Here is a 15,813-nt window from a genome sequence, read left to right as displayed (position 1 = left end):
AAAAAAAAAAAAAAAAAAACAAGCTGGGCTGGTGGCTCATGCTTATAATCCCAGCACTCTGGAGGCTGAAGCAGGAGGATCACCATGAGATCAAGGCCAATGTGGGTTACATGGTGAGTTCAAGGCCAGCCTAAACTATATATAAAGACCCTGTCAAAAAAAACCAAACAAACAAGCTGGGCTGGTGGCTCATGCTTATAATCCCAGCACTCCAGAGGCTGAAGCAAGAGCATCACTGAGTCGAGGCCAGCCTGAAGTGCAGAGCGAAACCCTGCCTCAAAAAGACAAAATAGAAAAGAACCAGACAAGGTGAGCGTTGTGGTGCATGCATATAATCCTAGCACTCAGGAGGCAGAGGTAGGAGGATTGCTGCAAAGTTGAGCCCAAACTGGGATACATAGTGAGTTCAAGACCAGTCTGAACTACATAGACCCAACTCAGAAACAAAACAACAAAAAACCCCAAGCAACAACAAGAGCAAAAATATAATAAAAATAAAACCTAGGGCTGTATATGTAGCTCAGTGGTAGAGTGCTTGCCTTGTATGCACAAGGCTTGGGGTTCGATCCCCAGCACCACAAAAAATAAAAAAGTTTAAAAAACAGCACCTAGCTTCATTATTGTAACTAACATTTTTTTAAAATTTTGTGCTGGAATATTGGGATAGGTACACATGGAGGCTTTTGCTGTACTGGCCTTTGTTGAAAAATATGTTGAAATTTTCTGATTATCTTTTCTTATCAGTACATGCTTGAGGTACATAATGATTACAGTTATTACAGTTAGACAGTTGGTGCATGTACAGAACACATTTTAATTATTCTGTCTTTGTTTTCATCCTCTACCCTTGCCCTCCCTCTCTGATCTTTCCAATTCTTGGTCCCCTTCCCATCTGCAAAAGCTCCATTTCCTTTTTTTTTTTTGAGAGCGTCTCACTATGCAATTCAGGCTGACCTTGAGCTCATTTTGTAGCCCAGGCTGGTCTCAAACTCACAGCAATCCTCCTGCCTCTGCCTCCCAAGTGCTGGGATTACAGGCATGCACTACCACACCCAGCAAAAGCTCATTTTCGTCATTTTTTTCCCTTCAATTGTGTTTGTTTCCCTCCCTTTCCTCCCCCTGTTCATCTCTTGTTTCCCCTACCTATTTAAAAAAGACATCCCTACTTCCTGTTTGTCTTCTAGATTAAGATACATGTGTGTACATATGTGTGTGTATTTTGCGTTTCTTATATAAGAGAAACCATGTGATATTTAAGCTTGTGTGTCTTGACTTATTTCACTTAATATTATGGTCTTCAGTTGTATCCATTTAACTACAAATGCATGAAGTTTATCTTTCTGTAAGGCAGAGTACTCCATTATGTATAAATAACACATGTTCTTTAACCATTAATCTGTTCATAAGCAGGTCATTTTCAAGATGTAGCTATTATAAATTATGCTGTCACAAACATGGATATGCATGTATCCCTGTAATCAGATGTCTTTAACTCTTTCAGAAAGATACTGAGAAGGGAAATAACTGACTCAACTGGAACTTGTGTTTTTAGTTTTTTGAGGAATGTCTCCACACTAATTACCATAGAGGGTGTACTAGTTTACATTCCCACAAACAATGTAGCAGGGATCCTTGTTCCTGACGTCTTTGTCAGCATTTATTACTTGGTTTCTTGATAATAGCCATTTTTTCTAGAGTAAGATGGTGTCTAGTGTTGTTTTAATTTGCATTTCTGTAATGGCTAGCTATGGTGAGCATTTCTTCATGTACTTATTGCCCATTTGTGCTTCTTCTGAGAAGTGTCTATTAATTTCAGTTTCCCCCTTTGATTGGTTCTTTTATTTTGAGAGGTCTAATTTTTTTAGTTCTTTATATATTTTAGATGTTAATTCTCTGATGAGTAGCTGGCAAAGTTCTTTTCTTGTTCTGTAGATTGTCTTTTCACTCTGGTGGTTGTTTCCTTTGCTCTACAGAAGCTTTTTAATTTGATCTGATGGCATTTGTTGACGTATCATTTCTTGTGCCATTTGGATGCTGTTTAGAAAGTCTTTGCCTATACCTATGTCTTCCAGAGTTTTACCTATTATATCTTCCAACAGATTGTTTCTGTAACACTTAGATCTTTGATCCATTTTGATTTTAATTTAGTAGATGGTGACAGACATGGGTCTAGATTCAGGCCTTTGCATGTGGGTAGCCAGCTGTGCTGGTTTGGGGCTTATTTTGCAAGGGGAACAACATAATACAGGACACATACTTTATATGATTATTTATAAGTCACCCAAAGAACAGTATACAAAAGAGTGCAGGGAATCTGTCCACACACTTAAGACCAAGGAATCCACCTGAGGGCCTGGATCCCACAACAATGTCCTACATGAGTTGAGCTGAATACCCAGAGCTCATAACAATGCCTCCCATGAATCCAACTGGAGGCCCAGAGCCCATGACATCGTCTCATGCAGACCTGTTTCATGAATCTGCTGGGAAGGCCCAAAGATGAGTGGTGGAATCTACAAAGTCTGTACCAGCAAGAAGGAGGATCTGTGCTAGCAGGCTGAGGGATCTGCACTGGAGCCAGGAAGTGATGCTCAGAAGAACCAGAGCTTCCCTAAAAGGTACCACAGCCATCCTCGACAACATTGAGGTCCCGAGCTCCTCCAATGATCAGGATGGCTGAGCTCCCATCAGGGAAGCCAATGCAGCAAGCTTTTCCAGGAGGCCGGCAGTGTACCATCTTCCCCTCCGGAACCAGGCAGCCACGCTCAAGTAAGGACCAGAGCTCCCCAAAGTGAACCAAAGCCATTCTCAGTGCCAGCGAGGTCCCGAGCTGCTCGGAGGGTGAAAACAGGCAAGTTCATCAGGAAAGCCAGCTCCCCACGGCCACTCTCAGCTCCCAACAGCCTGCCTCTTCTTCTCCAGGTCTGCCTCTCATTCTGAAGGCAACAGTCCTCAGGTGGGCCTCCCACACCCAGCACCACACTCACTCAGTTCAGCTGGGGGTTACAAGTTGACCACCAGTTATCAATCCACTACACCAGCTTTCCCAACACCATTTATTAACGAAGTTATCTTTCCTCCAGCATATGCTTTGAGCCCCTTTGTCAAAGATGAGATAGTTGAATGTGCCTGGGGTTTCTGCTTCCTGTATTCTGTTCTATTGATCTACACGTCTGTTTCTGTGTCAGTACCATGTTGTTGTTATCACTGTGGCTTTGTACTATAACTTGAAATCGAAGATTGTGGTGCATCCTGCTTTTTTCCTGCCAAAGATTGCTTTTGCTATTCTGGGTCTCTTCTTGCTCCATGTGAATTTTAGGATTATTTTCTGTAGTTATCTGAGGAATGTTATTGGTATTTTGAGTGGGATTGTGTTAAATCTGCGTATCAGTTTTGGAAGTTTGGCCATTGGGACAATATTGATTCTGCCTATCCAGGAGCATGGGATATTTTACCTTTTCTTTTCGTCTTTCTTTGTTTTCTGTCTCTCTCCCCTTCTTTCTCTCTCTCCCTCTCTCTCCCTCTCTCCCTCTCTCCCCCTCTCTCCCCCTCTCTCTCCCTCTCTCTCTCTCTCTCTGTCTCTCTCTTTCTCTTCTACTATGTAGTTCAGACTGGCATTGAACTCATTTTGTAACTCAGGCTGGCCTCAAAATCACAGCAATCCTCCTGCCTCAACCTTCTCAGTGCTGGGATTATAGGTATGCGCCACTACACCCGGCTTTCCATTTTCTTCAACTCATTGATTTTGTTGGATCTCCTTTTTCAGAGTACTGTAGTTTTGTTGTAGACGTCTTTTACCTCCTTGGCTGGGTTAATCCTTAAGTATTTAATTTTCTTGATGCTACTGTAGATGGTATTGTTTTCCTGATTTCTTTCTCAGTGAGTTCATTATTGGTGTATGGGAACATTTGATTTTTTTGTGTTATTTTATATCCTGCTATATCACTAAATTAGATTATTACCTATTATTAGTTCTAAGAGTCTTTTAGTGGAACTTTTTGTCTTATATATAAAGGATCATGTTATCTGCAAATGATGATAAGTTAACTTCTTCCTTTCCTATATATATCCCTTTTATTTCTGTATCTTGCCTGATTGCTTTGGCTAATGTTTCAAGTGCTATATTGAACAGGAGTGGTGATAGTGGACATCCTTGTCTTATTTCTGAATTTGAAGGGAAAGCTTTGGCTTTTTGTCATTTAATATGATTTTCTTAGTACATTTATAATAAATGGCTTTTATCAGGTTGAGATACATTCCAATATGTTTTAATTCAGGTTTTTAATCATAAATGGATGTTAGTTTGTCAGAGGCTTTTTCTGAAACTATCAAGATGATCATATGATTTTTATTTTTGCTTCTGTGTATGTGTTGTATTGCATTTATTGATGTGCATTTGTTGAGCCAACTTGGGATGAAGCCTCCATGGTCATGATGTGTAAGCTTTTTGATGATTCATTGCATTCTGTTTGGCAGTATCTTGTTGAGACTTTTTGCTTCTATGTTCAATAGAGGATGTGTTAATTACTTTTCTCATTACTCAGACAAAATACCCAACACCCAAAGTAAAAGGAGGAAAGATTTATTGTAGCTCACAGTTTGTAGAGATTTCACCTCATAGATTGGAGGCTCCAAGGCAGGGGCATGGTAGAGGAGCACTACAGAGGAGAAACAGTTCATGGCAGGCAGAAGGAAGTGCGCAGCAAAGTAGTGATGTAGCAGTAAGCAACAATGCCAACCCTCTTTCTAGCCCATGTATTCTATATGGGCTACAGTGCCCATAGGCCAGGTAGCACTCACACCCATGATGGGCCTTCCCATTATCCACACCTAGAACTATGCCAAACCAATCAGTGGACTAATTTAGTAATCACACACCTTCAATCCAGGCAACAACACACCTAATCCCAGTATCATATGCTGTAGACCCAGCCTTCTCTGAAAAGTCCCAGTTATCACTGCATGAGGCTTTGAGGGGACATCTAGACACAAGCCTTAGCAGAGAGATTAGCATGTAGTTCTCCTTTTTTGGTTGGATCCTTGTCCGGTTTTGGGATCAGGTAATACTAGCTTCTAAGAATTAACTCTGGGAGTATCCCTTCCCTCTTGATTTCATTAAGCAGTTTGAGGAGTATTAGTGTTATATTTTCCCTAAAGTTTTTGTAGAATTCAGCAGTGAATCCATCAAGTCCTGGGATTTTGTTGGTGGGTAGTTTTTTGGTTTTGGGGTGTTTTTTTTTTATTATTATTATTACTGTTCAGTTTCATTCCCTGTTAATGGATTACTCAGGATTTTTAAACTCTTTGGTTTAGTTTTCATAATTCATACATATCTAGACTCTCCATGTCTTCTGAGTTCTCCAACTCTTTGGCATATAGGTCTGTGAAGTATTTACTAATCTTTTGGATTTTAGCAATATCTGTTGTGATTTTACCTTTTTCATTTCTCATTGCACTAATTTGTGTCTTTTCTTTGATTTAGTAAGATTAGCTAAGGGTATTTCTCTTTTATTCTTTCAGAGAACCAGCTCTTCAACTCATTGATTCTTGGTATTTTTAGTCTCCATTTCATTGATTTCTGCTCTGATAGTTATACTTCCTTTTCTTGTACAAACTCTGGATTTACATTGTTGTTTGTCTAGGACCATAAGGTATATCATTAAGTATTTTATTTGAGCTCATTCTGCTTTTCTGATATGAGTATTCACAGCTATAAACTTCCCTCTTAAGACTGCTTTTATTGTGTTCCATAAATTGTGGTACATTGTACTGGCATTATCATTTAATTCTAGGAACTATCTTATTTAATTTCTTCTTCTGTGACCCATTGATTATTCAAGACTGTGTTGTTTAATTTTCATACATTTTGCCGGACAGGGTGGTGCACACTTGTAATCCCAGCACTCGGGAGGCTGAGGCAAGAGGATCGTTGTGAGTTCAAGAGCAGCCTGGGCTACAAAGTGAGCTCAAGGCCAGCCTGAACTACATAGTGAGACCCTGTCTCAAAAAGACAAAAAAAAAAAAAAAAAATCCATATGTTTGCATAATTTCTGTTCTTTTGCCATTGATTTCTAGTTTTATTGCACCATGATCTGATAGTATGCATGGTAAAACTTGGATTTTTTTTCCATGTACTTAAACATGTTTATTAGGTAGTATGTGGTCTGTTTTGGAGGAAGTACCACATGCTGCAAGAAAGAATATGTGCTCTGTTGTTGGGTGGAACTCTCCGTACATGTCTATTTGGTCCATTTGTTTAAAGGTTTGGTTCAACTCTGATATTTCTTGGTTGATTTTGTTTGTTTAGTTGATCTCTCTATTTGTGATAGTGGGGTATTGAGACCCCCAACTGTAATTGTATTGATACATATCTGATCTGTTATGTATGCTGTAGTTTGGTTCATATAGGTTTGTAATTGTTATCTCTTACTGTTGAGTAGTTACTTAACCAATAATGTATAGTGATGTGCCTCTGATTAGCTTTGGCTTAAAGGCTACTTTGTCTGCAAATAGGATAGCTACTCTTGCTTGCTTGGGGGTTCTGAGTGAATGAAATATTGTTTTCCATCCTTTGATTTTTAGTCTGTGAATTTCCTTTTGGGTTAAATGTGTTCCTTATATACTGCCACTGGATTTTGTTTCTTGTCCATTCTGCTAATTTGTGTTTTTGATAGGTGAATTGAGACCACTCAGATTTATAGGTACTGACTTATTCCTGTTTTCCTTTCTTTCCCTTGTACTCAGTTGCATACCCTGCCATGCATTCTACTGGACTTTTGGCATTGTCTCTTCCTAGGATATCCTTGAGAATTTTTCAGAGTGTTGATTTGGTGGTCGTGAACTTCTGCAGGTGCTCTTTATCATGGAACTGTCTTATTTCTCCATCAATTTTGAAAGATACTTTTGCAGGATATACCAGTTGAGTGGAAGTTGCCTTCTTTTAGGGCTTGAAGTACTTTGTTCCAAGCTCTCCTTGCCTTTAAGATTTATGTGGAGAGGTCTGCTATAATTCTCATGGGTTTTTCTTTATAGGTAAATTGTTGCTTTTCCCTAACACCTTTTAAGATTGTTTTTTGTTGGATTTCTGATATTTTAATTATGCTGTGGTATGCAGTGGTTTGTTGTTGGTTGGTTGGTTGGTTGGCTGGTTTTCTGCTTTTCTGATCATGGCTATTTGGGGTTCTATATGCTCACTTCGCCATATGTTAAACTGTCTTTCCATGTCTGGAACGTTTTCTGCTGTTACTTTTGTAAATGTGTTTTATGTGCCCTTTGTGCTGTCTTCTGGTTTTTCCTAATTCCAGTTATTCTTAGGTTAGTCGTCTTTGTGTCATCTAGGAGCTGTTGGATCCATATTTTTTGGTCTTTTCTTGTTTTTAGGTATCTTTCATCAACTGATCACTAACCACAGCTCTGTCTTCCAGATCTGACATTCTGTCCTAACATTGGTCACCCTGCCCATATTTTCAGTCTCCTGGATTTCTGTTCAGAACTTTTTCATGGACTCCCATTATTTTCTATGCTGGGTATTCATGTTTTATGTCTCTTCCTTTAGCTCCACTAGGTTTTTATTAGTGTCTTCCCTAGACTCACTGATGATTTGTTTTATTAGGATCACTAATCATATGTTCTTTGAATTTGCTAAACACCTTACTGATCTGTTTTATTACCTCCACTGATACATTTTTAAGACATTTCTGCTTTTTTAGGGTTTTTATTTCCTCCCCTTCGATCCCCTCTGAGTTGGCTTTCTAGGGGAATTGAGAGTTTTGAGTGGTATTTTGTTGCCTTGGTTTCTCACATTTCTATTTTTTGTTTGTTTTTTTGTTTTCTATGCCATGGTTTGCTGGTTGATTATAGTAGGTATGCAGATATCCTCTGGTCATGGCTAACTATTGGATCCAGCTACCTTCATTTATTTGGGAGAGGAGATTTAGGGTTATTTACCTCAACACCCAGTTCTTTGGGAATGGCCAACAGGCAGGGGGCCATTTGTTTCTGACTCCCAGGCAATCCGGCTATTGGCATACAGAGAAAACCAATTGACAGCAACAAGTGTGTCACCTTGATTATAGTAGTAAAGTCCATAACAACAGTAGCATCAAATATAAACTGGATACTGACAAACCTTAAGAACCATTCATGAACCATGAATGCTCATTAAAAATGAACTTAACTAAAGCAAGGAGAGCTATGGTTTTAGTATAGAAACTTGGATGATCCAGATATTGACCTATAGTAAATTTGATCACTGGCCTGTCCTAGATTTTTGCTTGCTTGTTTGTTTGTTTTTGTCCTTTTGAGACAGGGTCTCACTATACAGTTCAGGCTGGTCTTTAGCTCATTTTGTAATCCAGACTGGTCTCAAACTTGCAGTGATCCTCCTACCTCAGCTTCCTGAGTGCTGGGATCTGCCCTAGATTAAGTAGCAGTGCAGGAGTTCCAGTAGACCACTGGACTCAATGCCATCACCTTCAGATGCAGCCCCCTCTGAAAGCTGTACGCACTAAACCTGGCCTTCCACCAGATTGTATGTCCCCCATCTTCCTGGCCAGAGTTTGAGCTTCTCAGGGGATCTGTATCTACTCCCCACCCTTTCCAAGCCTGTCTCCCGTGGCTGTCTCTCACCCAGTCTCTGCAGTAGAGCATCATTTCAGTGCTCAGGTGAAACTCTCCTCTGGGGTGTTGGTCTTATCCTGAGTCAGACCAAACGTTTGGTAGTCACCTCTGCTGCCCTTGCTGAGGAGAATCAAGGTGCGGAGCAGGCTAGAAGTTGGAGTTTGACCTCAGCAGGCGGGACTCCTCTGCTCCTTCCCAAGCCTCCAGAGAGGGGCTGGCGCTAATTTCCTTCATGAAGCTGTATATTGATGGTATTAATCAAGATACTTGTTAATCTAACTGATAACATTGCAACCTAGTAAAGTAGAAATACTCAAAAAGGTGACGCATTGTAGTTGGTCAACCCTTTAATTATTCAACAGACATTTGAATATTTTTTCCTACTATAGAACCCATATGATTTTCTTAATGAGCAAGTGTTTTACATTAAAGATTCCAAGGTTCCATAGCATTTTTTCTTGTGCTTTTTTTGCTATTATTTTGTCTTATTTATTTGTTTTGTAGTATTGGAGGTACTGGGACAGGAGACCCTGTCTCAAAACAACCTAAATAATTAATTTTAAAAATTATATGACTTTTTATGTGTGGGTACCAGGAATTGAACTTAGGACCTCATGCTTGCCAGGCAGGCACTGTGCCACTAAGCTATCTCCCCAGCCCCCAAAATTGTATTTTTAGACAGGGTCATAATAGTCGCCCAAGCTGGCCTCAAAATTTGTAATCCTCCTGCCTCAGCCTACTAAATAGCATTTAAAATATAATTTTCTATAATAAATTGAGCTTTTCATTTTGTTTTTTAAACAAATTGTTATTCACAACTCCTTCTCATGGTTTAATTTGAGCTTAATGTTCCTTGAAGCTGTTTCTGTACAAATAATTGTAAAGTCTTATAGTTCTTTTAAGTGAGTTTCCGTAGCACCTTTGTTAGCCTGTTTTTTGAGTTACTTTATATTTTATTAATTTACATTTTAAAAATCTTTATCATCTATATTTCATTTTTGTTAATGGTTGCCATTTTCTTTAAGTTCATCTGTATTGAGACAAATGTTGCTAGATAGTCCCATATAAACTGCATACTGTTGTTACATATGGTTCCTTTCTTCAGAGGACTTTCCAAAAGGTAGAGCGAATTATTTACCCACAGAATTCTAAGGTTGTATGTTATACTTACCAGTGAGTGTTGTGGCTCTTATGAACACGGTCTTTATTTCAATCCTTTACCTCAGGGCAAAGAAAAAGGTGATTCCTGCACCCAAACCCAAAGTAAAGGTGAGTGTCCACCAAATCTTTTGTCAGTCATAATTGATGAATGTTGAAATACATTCTTAAGACAAAAAGGATGTATGATATTTAGCGAAGATCAGTAGGTAGTAAGTTGGTTGTTTTCAACTTTGTAAAAATCCTAGAACCTTTGTATTTGCAAGATGAGGTGATTGTGCAGCAGTGAAAATTTGCAGACGTTAATTAAATTGTAAAGTATAACTCAATTCTACTCAGAAATATTGGATAAAATATAACAAGTGTCATTTAAAAACACAGCAGAGATTGCACATATATGAGACAGTCCACAGCCAAAAAGAAGAAAGAGCTGCCGTAGTGATAATCTACTCTGGAAACTTCAGTTGCCTTTAAAACGCTTATCCCTCACCTTGTAGTTTCTTTTTACGTTTCTTCTCAGAATATACTGTAGCAGATAGGGTTTTCTTGGGCTTGTACTGATCAGAAATTAAAATAAATGTTGATGAAGCTGGGCTTTCAAAGTATAGCATCTTTAGTAAAAGGAAGGATGAAAAAATTTGCCCACTAGCAGAGAAATTGATATATTTTCTCTTTGCCTCATTTCAAGATTGAGAAAAGAAAATCTTCCCTGAAAAATTTCCCTGGTTTAAGAGCTTAGTTTTCATTACCTGTACAATCTGAGAAAACCCAAAACTGATAAAATAATTTAGAATTATTGGGGTAATAATTACCCAAGGCAAATGGAAAATACAGACGCTCTCGGATACAATGTATCTGTGTCATAGGCCTCCGGGGCTAACTACTTAGAAAGCAGGCCATACATGAGCTGGGGATAGAGCTCAGGGGAGAGCGTGTGCTTGACATGTACAGAGCCCTGGATTCAAGCCCGGACCCCAGCGAAAATGCAGGAGTTCAACAGTCTAAAACAGAATGCATAAGGGAATGTGTTACTGTGATGAGAATCAGCAGAAACAACAAACAGTGGACTTAGATCCCTAACAGAAGGGCAAATTGTGATTATGGGTTTAAAATAAACTCATTTTACTTAAATAGGAGATTTTAAAATGTCAGAGTGAGCAAAGTAGATTTGAAAGAGAAGTAGATTTAACCTCTAGAATTAAAAACTGCGTACAATCATTTGAAATTTAATTTTAATGGAAGCCTTCAGGTTACAGATTTCTCCATATCTTTCATCTCTTCAGATAGATGGAATTGCTTTTCTTTTAAAGTGATGGCCAGGCTACCCTATGGCCTTTTTAACTTTTGGTACTAGAACTTCTGAATACACAATTAAGAGTCTTCTTTTAGTTAGCTACTTTGTCTTCTAATCCAAACAAGGTTGAGCCTTTCATTAAGTCTCTTGTTGGGGCTCTCTTTTGACATTTATTTATTGGTGGTACTGGGGATTGAACTTAGGGCCTCATATATGCTAAGCAAGTGCTATAACACTGAGCTACATTCCCAGACTCTTTGACCTTATTTTTATCAGAATAATAAACTTACTGCTCTCTGCAAATGATTGGTTATGGTTTTTATTTTCTTTTCTGAGTTTTCATATGTCTATTGAAACATTATTAATAGAATAAATGGGTAGGAAACTTATCAGAATTCTAATAATGGGTGGATTAGATGACATGGGGGAATAATCAGGCTTTTTACTTTTCTATAATTACCTTTTCCTTCTCCTAGGGTGAAAAGGGTGAATTGCTGGTTTGGATTTTTCCTACTATCTCGTTTTTTGCATTTGTAGCTATGGATCCTAGGGTTGTGCATGCTGGGCATACGCTATACCACTGAGCTCTACTCCCAGCCCCATCATGCTGTTCTCAGTAATCTAAGAAAATGCAAATAATACAAGAAAGAAGAAAAGCAAAACTATATAGGAAATTTCTTCTTAGAGGAAGAAAGCTCTTAACTTTTTGGTATACATCTCTTTCCCGTCTGCTGCATCTCTCTCCTCTCCCTCTTGTCCACCTAACCACTCCTTCATGTATTGGATAACATTCTGTATAAGTGGAATAACCTTCCTTCTGACACAGTTATTTATTGTGAACAGTTTTTTTCTGCCAGAATTAATCCAAGGAGAGCCGGGCATGGTGGTACATGCCTGTAATCCCAGCACTGTGGGAGGCCGAAGCAGGAGGATCACCGTGTGAGGCCTGCCTGGGCTACATAGTGAGTTCAAGGCCAGCCTGAGCTATATAATGAGACCCTGCCTCAAAACAAACAAACAAACAATAAATAAATCCACACGGTATTTTTGGGGGTGGATTAAATGTTTTTAGAAAGAAGAAAATTATTAATAAAATTACTTAAAATAGCAATTTTATACTGGTAATACCTCCAGTATTATTGTGACATTCCCCTACCTCAATTCCATATTCTTTATATTGATGGGATTTCCACTAATCCTGTAACTGGGTGGTTTGTCAAAGCAAATATGTTGCATCTGCTTTACCCGTTCATCTTAGCAGACAGTTGTGACCTTAGTGCAATTATATCCTGTACTTCTGATAAGCAGTGAAGTTTTTAGTGGGAGGGGAAGGTTGACTTAAAATAAAAGCCTAGAAAAAGTGCCAAGGACGTTGGCGTACCAGCATTCTAAACAGCTTACTTACTGTAATACCGTAGGAGGTGATGGTAAAGACTCTTCCTCTCCACTCTTCCCCCACTGTGCTTAAGGTAAGTGCTGTGGCAGAGGAAATGAGTATATTATATAAGACTGTGTAAGGGCTTCAGTTCTTAGGGAACTACTTAAAAAGACTTTGATAATAATTTTTTTCTTCTTAAAAATTAATTCACAAAATGAAATTAATCAAGTATGTTTATATATATCTCAAAAAGTTGCTTTTTAATTTTTTCTTTAATTTTTGGATATTTTCAACTCTACTGCTGTTATCTCTCACTTGAATTTAAAGAAGTTGATTTTTTTTAAAAAGAGAACAAAAAAAATAAAAAAATAAAAAATAAAAAGAGAACAATATTCTCTTAGGTATTCAGAGTTTTAATTACTAACACTCTTCTTAGCATAAGACAGTAGACTTTTAATAAGTACATGTTGAATAAATTACAAATGGCTTCCACTGTAATTAGTACAAAATAGGACTTAAATATGCATCTCCCAGTTCAATGCACTGGTCCCGAGGTGCTGTCTGTGTCTGGCTGCAGGTCGGGGTACAGAGTGACAACAGCGCAAAGAAGCAGAGAGTAAAGGTCAGCTTCCCTACAAACCTCACCAGGCCAGAAGGCCAGAGTCTTAATATCAAGGCAGAGTTTCTCTTGAGGTCCAAGGGAACAAAAAGAGTCTAAAACAGGGGTACGTGTCTATAATTCCAGCTACTTGGGAGGCTGAGGCAGGAGGATTACGAGTTGGAAGCCCGCTTGAGCAAGACCTTGTCTCAAAAGGGGGTAGGAGTAGGGGGTACAGACCCCCTGCCCAGTATGCAGGAGGCCCTGGGTTCAGTCCCCAGTACCCAATAACAGAAAGAAAAGTCTCTGAGGAGGTAGGTTTAGGGAGGACTGAGGAGCTGAGCGGCAGGCAGCAGAGGTCGTTAGTTCATAAGCAGCATCACTGGCTCACAGCTGTGCCTTCGGCCTGTTGTCAGCTCCTGTCTTAGAATGGCTTCCTAGGCAAAGGCAGTTCACTCTGTCAGGTACTTTGCTTTGTGAGAACAGCTGAACCTAACACTCTGTCCTCAAAAATTGTTTTGTTTTTGGCAGTCTCAGAATTTCCAGTAGGAAAAAGTTCTAATTATCCTGAGAATTTCTTAGTCCTTTAAAAACCGATCTTGTATTCCTTTATTAACTGTTCGTATTCTTCTCCAATATGGTGCTGCTTCTGCTAGGAGTGTAGTCCAAAAAAGGACCAGAAAGCTCCTGCATCTTTGGTGGCTTCAGCCAGCGGTCCGTCCATGAGCTCCGGTACGTCCGTCGTTGCCTCCGCCAGCTCCGGCTCAGCCCCAGCCCAGGAAACCATCTGCCTCGACGACTCCCTGGACGAGGACCTTGCTTTCCACTCCCCTCCGCTGGATCTCGTTTCTGAAGCTTTAGCTGTCATCAATAATGGGAACAAAGGCCCAGCCGCTGGCTCAAGGATGAGCATGCCAGCTGCAAAACCTCGGCCAGGACTGAGAGAAGAAAAGTTAGCAAGTATCATGAGCAAGCTGCCACTGGCTACACCCAAAAAGCTCGATTCTGCTCAGACTGCACACTCGTCAAGTCTTATCGCTGGTCACACAGGGCCAGTACCAAAGAAACCCCAGGATTTAGCTCATACTGGCATCTCTTCCGGCCTTATTGCTGGTTCTTCAATTCAGAACCCGAAAGTCTCCTTGGAACCTTTGCCAGCCAGGCTACTCCAGCAAGGACTCCAGAGGTCAAGCCAGATTCACGCGTCTTCATCCTCACAGACTCACGTCTCCTCTTCTTCCCAAGCCCAAGTTGCTGCTTCCTCTCACACTCTGGGAACGTCAGAGGCCCAGGATGCGTCTTCGTTAACACAAGTAACAAAGGTGCACCAGCATTCAGCTGTCCAGCAGAACTATGTGTCTCCATTACAAGCCACCATTAGTAAGTCACAGAGCAACCCAGTGGTGAAGTTAAGTAATAATCCCCAGCTTTCCTGTTCATCCTCACTAATTAAGACTTCCGAGAAGCCGCTGATGTACCGCCTCCCCTTGTCCACCCCGTCACCTGGAAATGGTTCTCAAGGCTCCCACTCCCTAGTTTCTAGAACAGCACCAAACACCACTACCTCCACTAATTATTTAGCCAAGGCTATGGTGTCACAACTAACCACGCAGGGTTTCAAATCTCCCTTTTCAATGGCTGCATCCCCCAAGCTGGCCGCGTCTCCCAAGCCCGCCACATCTCCCAAACCCTTGCCCTCACCGAAGCCTTCCGCCTCGCCCAAGCCCTCTCTGTCAGCTAAGCCTTCAGTATCAACTAAACTTATCTCTAAGTCCAATCCGTCTCCCAAGCCTACTGTATCCCCGAGTTCCTCCAGTCCAAATGCACTAGTAGCCCAGAGTAGCCACTCTGCCAGTAACAACCCAGTCCATAAACAGCCCGGTGGAATCAATATCAGCAGACAGTCTCCCACCTTGAATTTGTTGCCCTCTAATCGCACTTCAGGCCTTCCATCTACAAAAAACCTTCAGGCCCCTTCAAAGCTAACAAACTCATCATCCACTGGAACTGTTGGCAAGAACAGCTTGAGTGGAACTGCAGTGAATGTACCTGCCAGCAGAGGTAGCAACCTTAACTCAAGCGGAGCTAGTAGGACTAGTCTATCTGGGGGAACAGGAAGTGGAACACAGGGTGCTACTAAACCGTTGTCTACTCCACATAGACCATCCTCTGCCTCAGGGTCTTCAGTGGTAGCAGCCAGTGTGCAGGTATGTATGTTCTAGCCGTCCGCGTGCTGGGATGTAAGGTGTGGTCTGTCCTGTGAGTCACTCTAATGAGCTTGCTCTGTTCGGAAGATGTACAGTTTTTAACAGTCTGGTCCAGCCATGGCCGTGGAGTGTTCCTGATGTGACATCACTGTGAAGGGCACACCTATGAATAAGGTTTTCGTAGGGCGATATTGGCATTTTTTAAATTACATATTTACTGCAACATTTTTTGAAAAATGCAACTAAAGTGCATATTTTAACTCTCTTCTTAAAGTAGTAACTTACGAGTGTAGCATACATTCCCTTGTTTCCTCCCTTTTCTCCTGCCAACTTTATTTTTTATTTATTCAAACTTATATGTTCATGTTATTTTTCTTATCTTCTCAAATAAAAGTTTTATTTTGCATTAATTTTGTAGTTATTCATACATACCACTTTCTGTGTCAAATAGTATCAGGAATCAATTTATACCACAGTTTTCCCACGCACAAATTTTTAATTTAAACTTCCCTCTGAATTAGCTGGAGTTCCGTGTAAGGATTCTTTGCAAAAAGAGTAG

The 15,813-nt window shown here is 40.1% G+C and overlaps 1 protein-coding gene across 7 annotated transcripts in view; it reads left to right on the top strand.

The window, feature by feature from the left end:
* Ubn2 (ubinuclein 2) overlaps nucleotides 1-15,813 on the top strand; it is a gene marked incomplete at its 5' end in the record, with an annotated part of 93,761 nt that overhangs the window by 42,618 nt on the left and 35,330 nt on the right. For 5 of the 7 annotated variants that reach the window (XR_001231311.1, XR_001231312.1, XM_013504949.1 and 2 more), the window contains 3 exon segments: nucleotides 9,846-9,888; nucleotides 12,490-12,540; nucleotides 13,704-15,254. Coding sequence is in view for 5 of the 7 variants with exons in the window: in XM_013504949.1 (XP_013360403.1) it covers nucleotides 9,846-9,888; nucleotides 12,490-12,540; nucleotides 13,704-15,254 (1,645 nt within the window). 7 annotated transcript variants of the gene reach the window in all.

This window comes from Chinchilla lanigera, unplaced genomic scaffold (genome assembly GCF_000276665.1).
Source record: "Chinchilla lanigera isolate Chin_1 unplaced genomic scaffold, ChiLan1.0 scaffold00093, whole genome shotgun sequence".
NCBI classification, from domain to species: domain Eukaryota; kingdom Metazoa; phylum Chordata; class Mammalia; order Rodentia; family Chinchillidae; genus Chinchilla; species Chinchilla lanigera.
The sequence above is the reverse complement of the archived record's forward strand: the minus strand, read 5'-3'. Positions and strand labels throughout refer to the sequence as shown.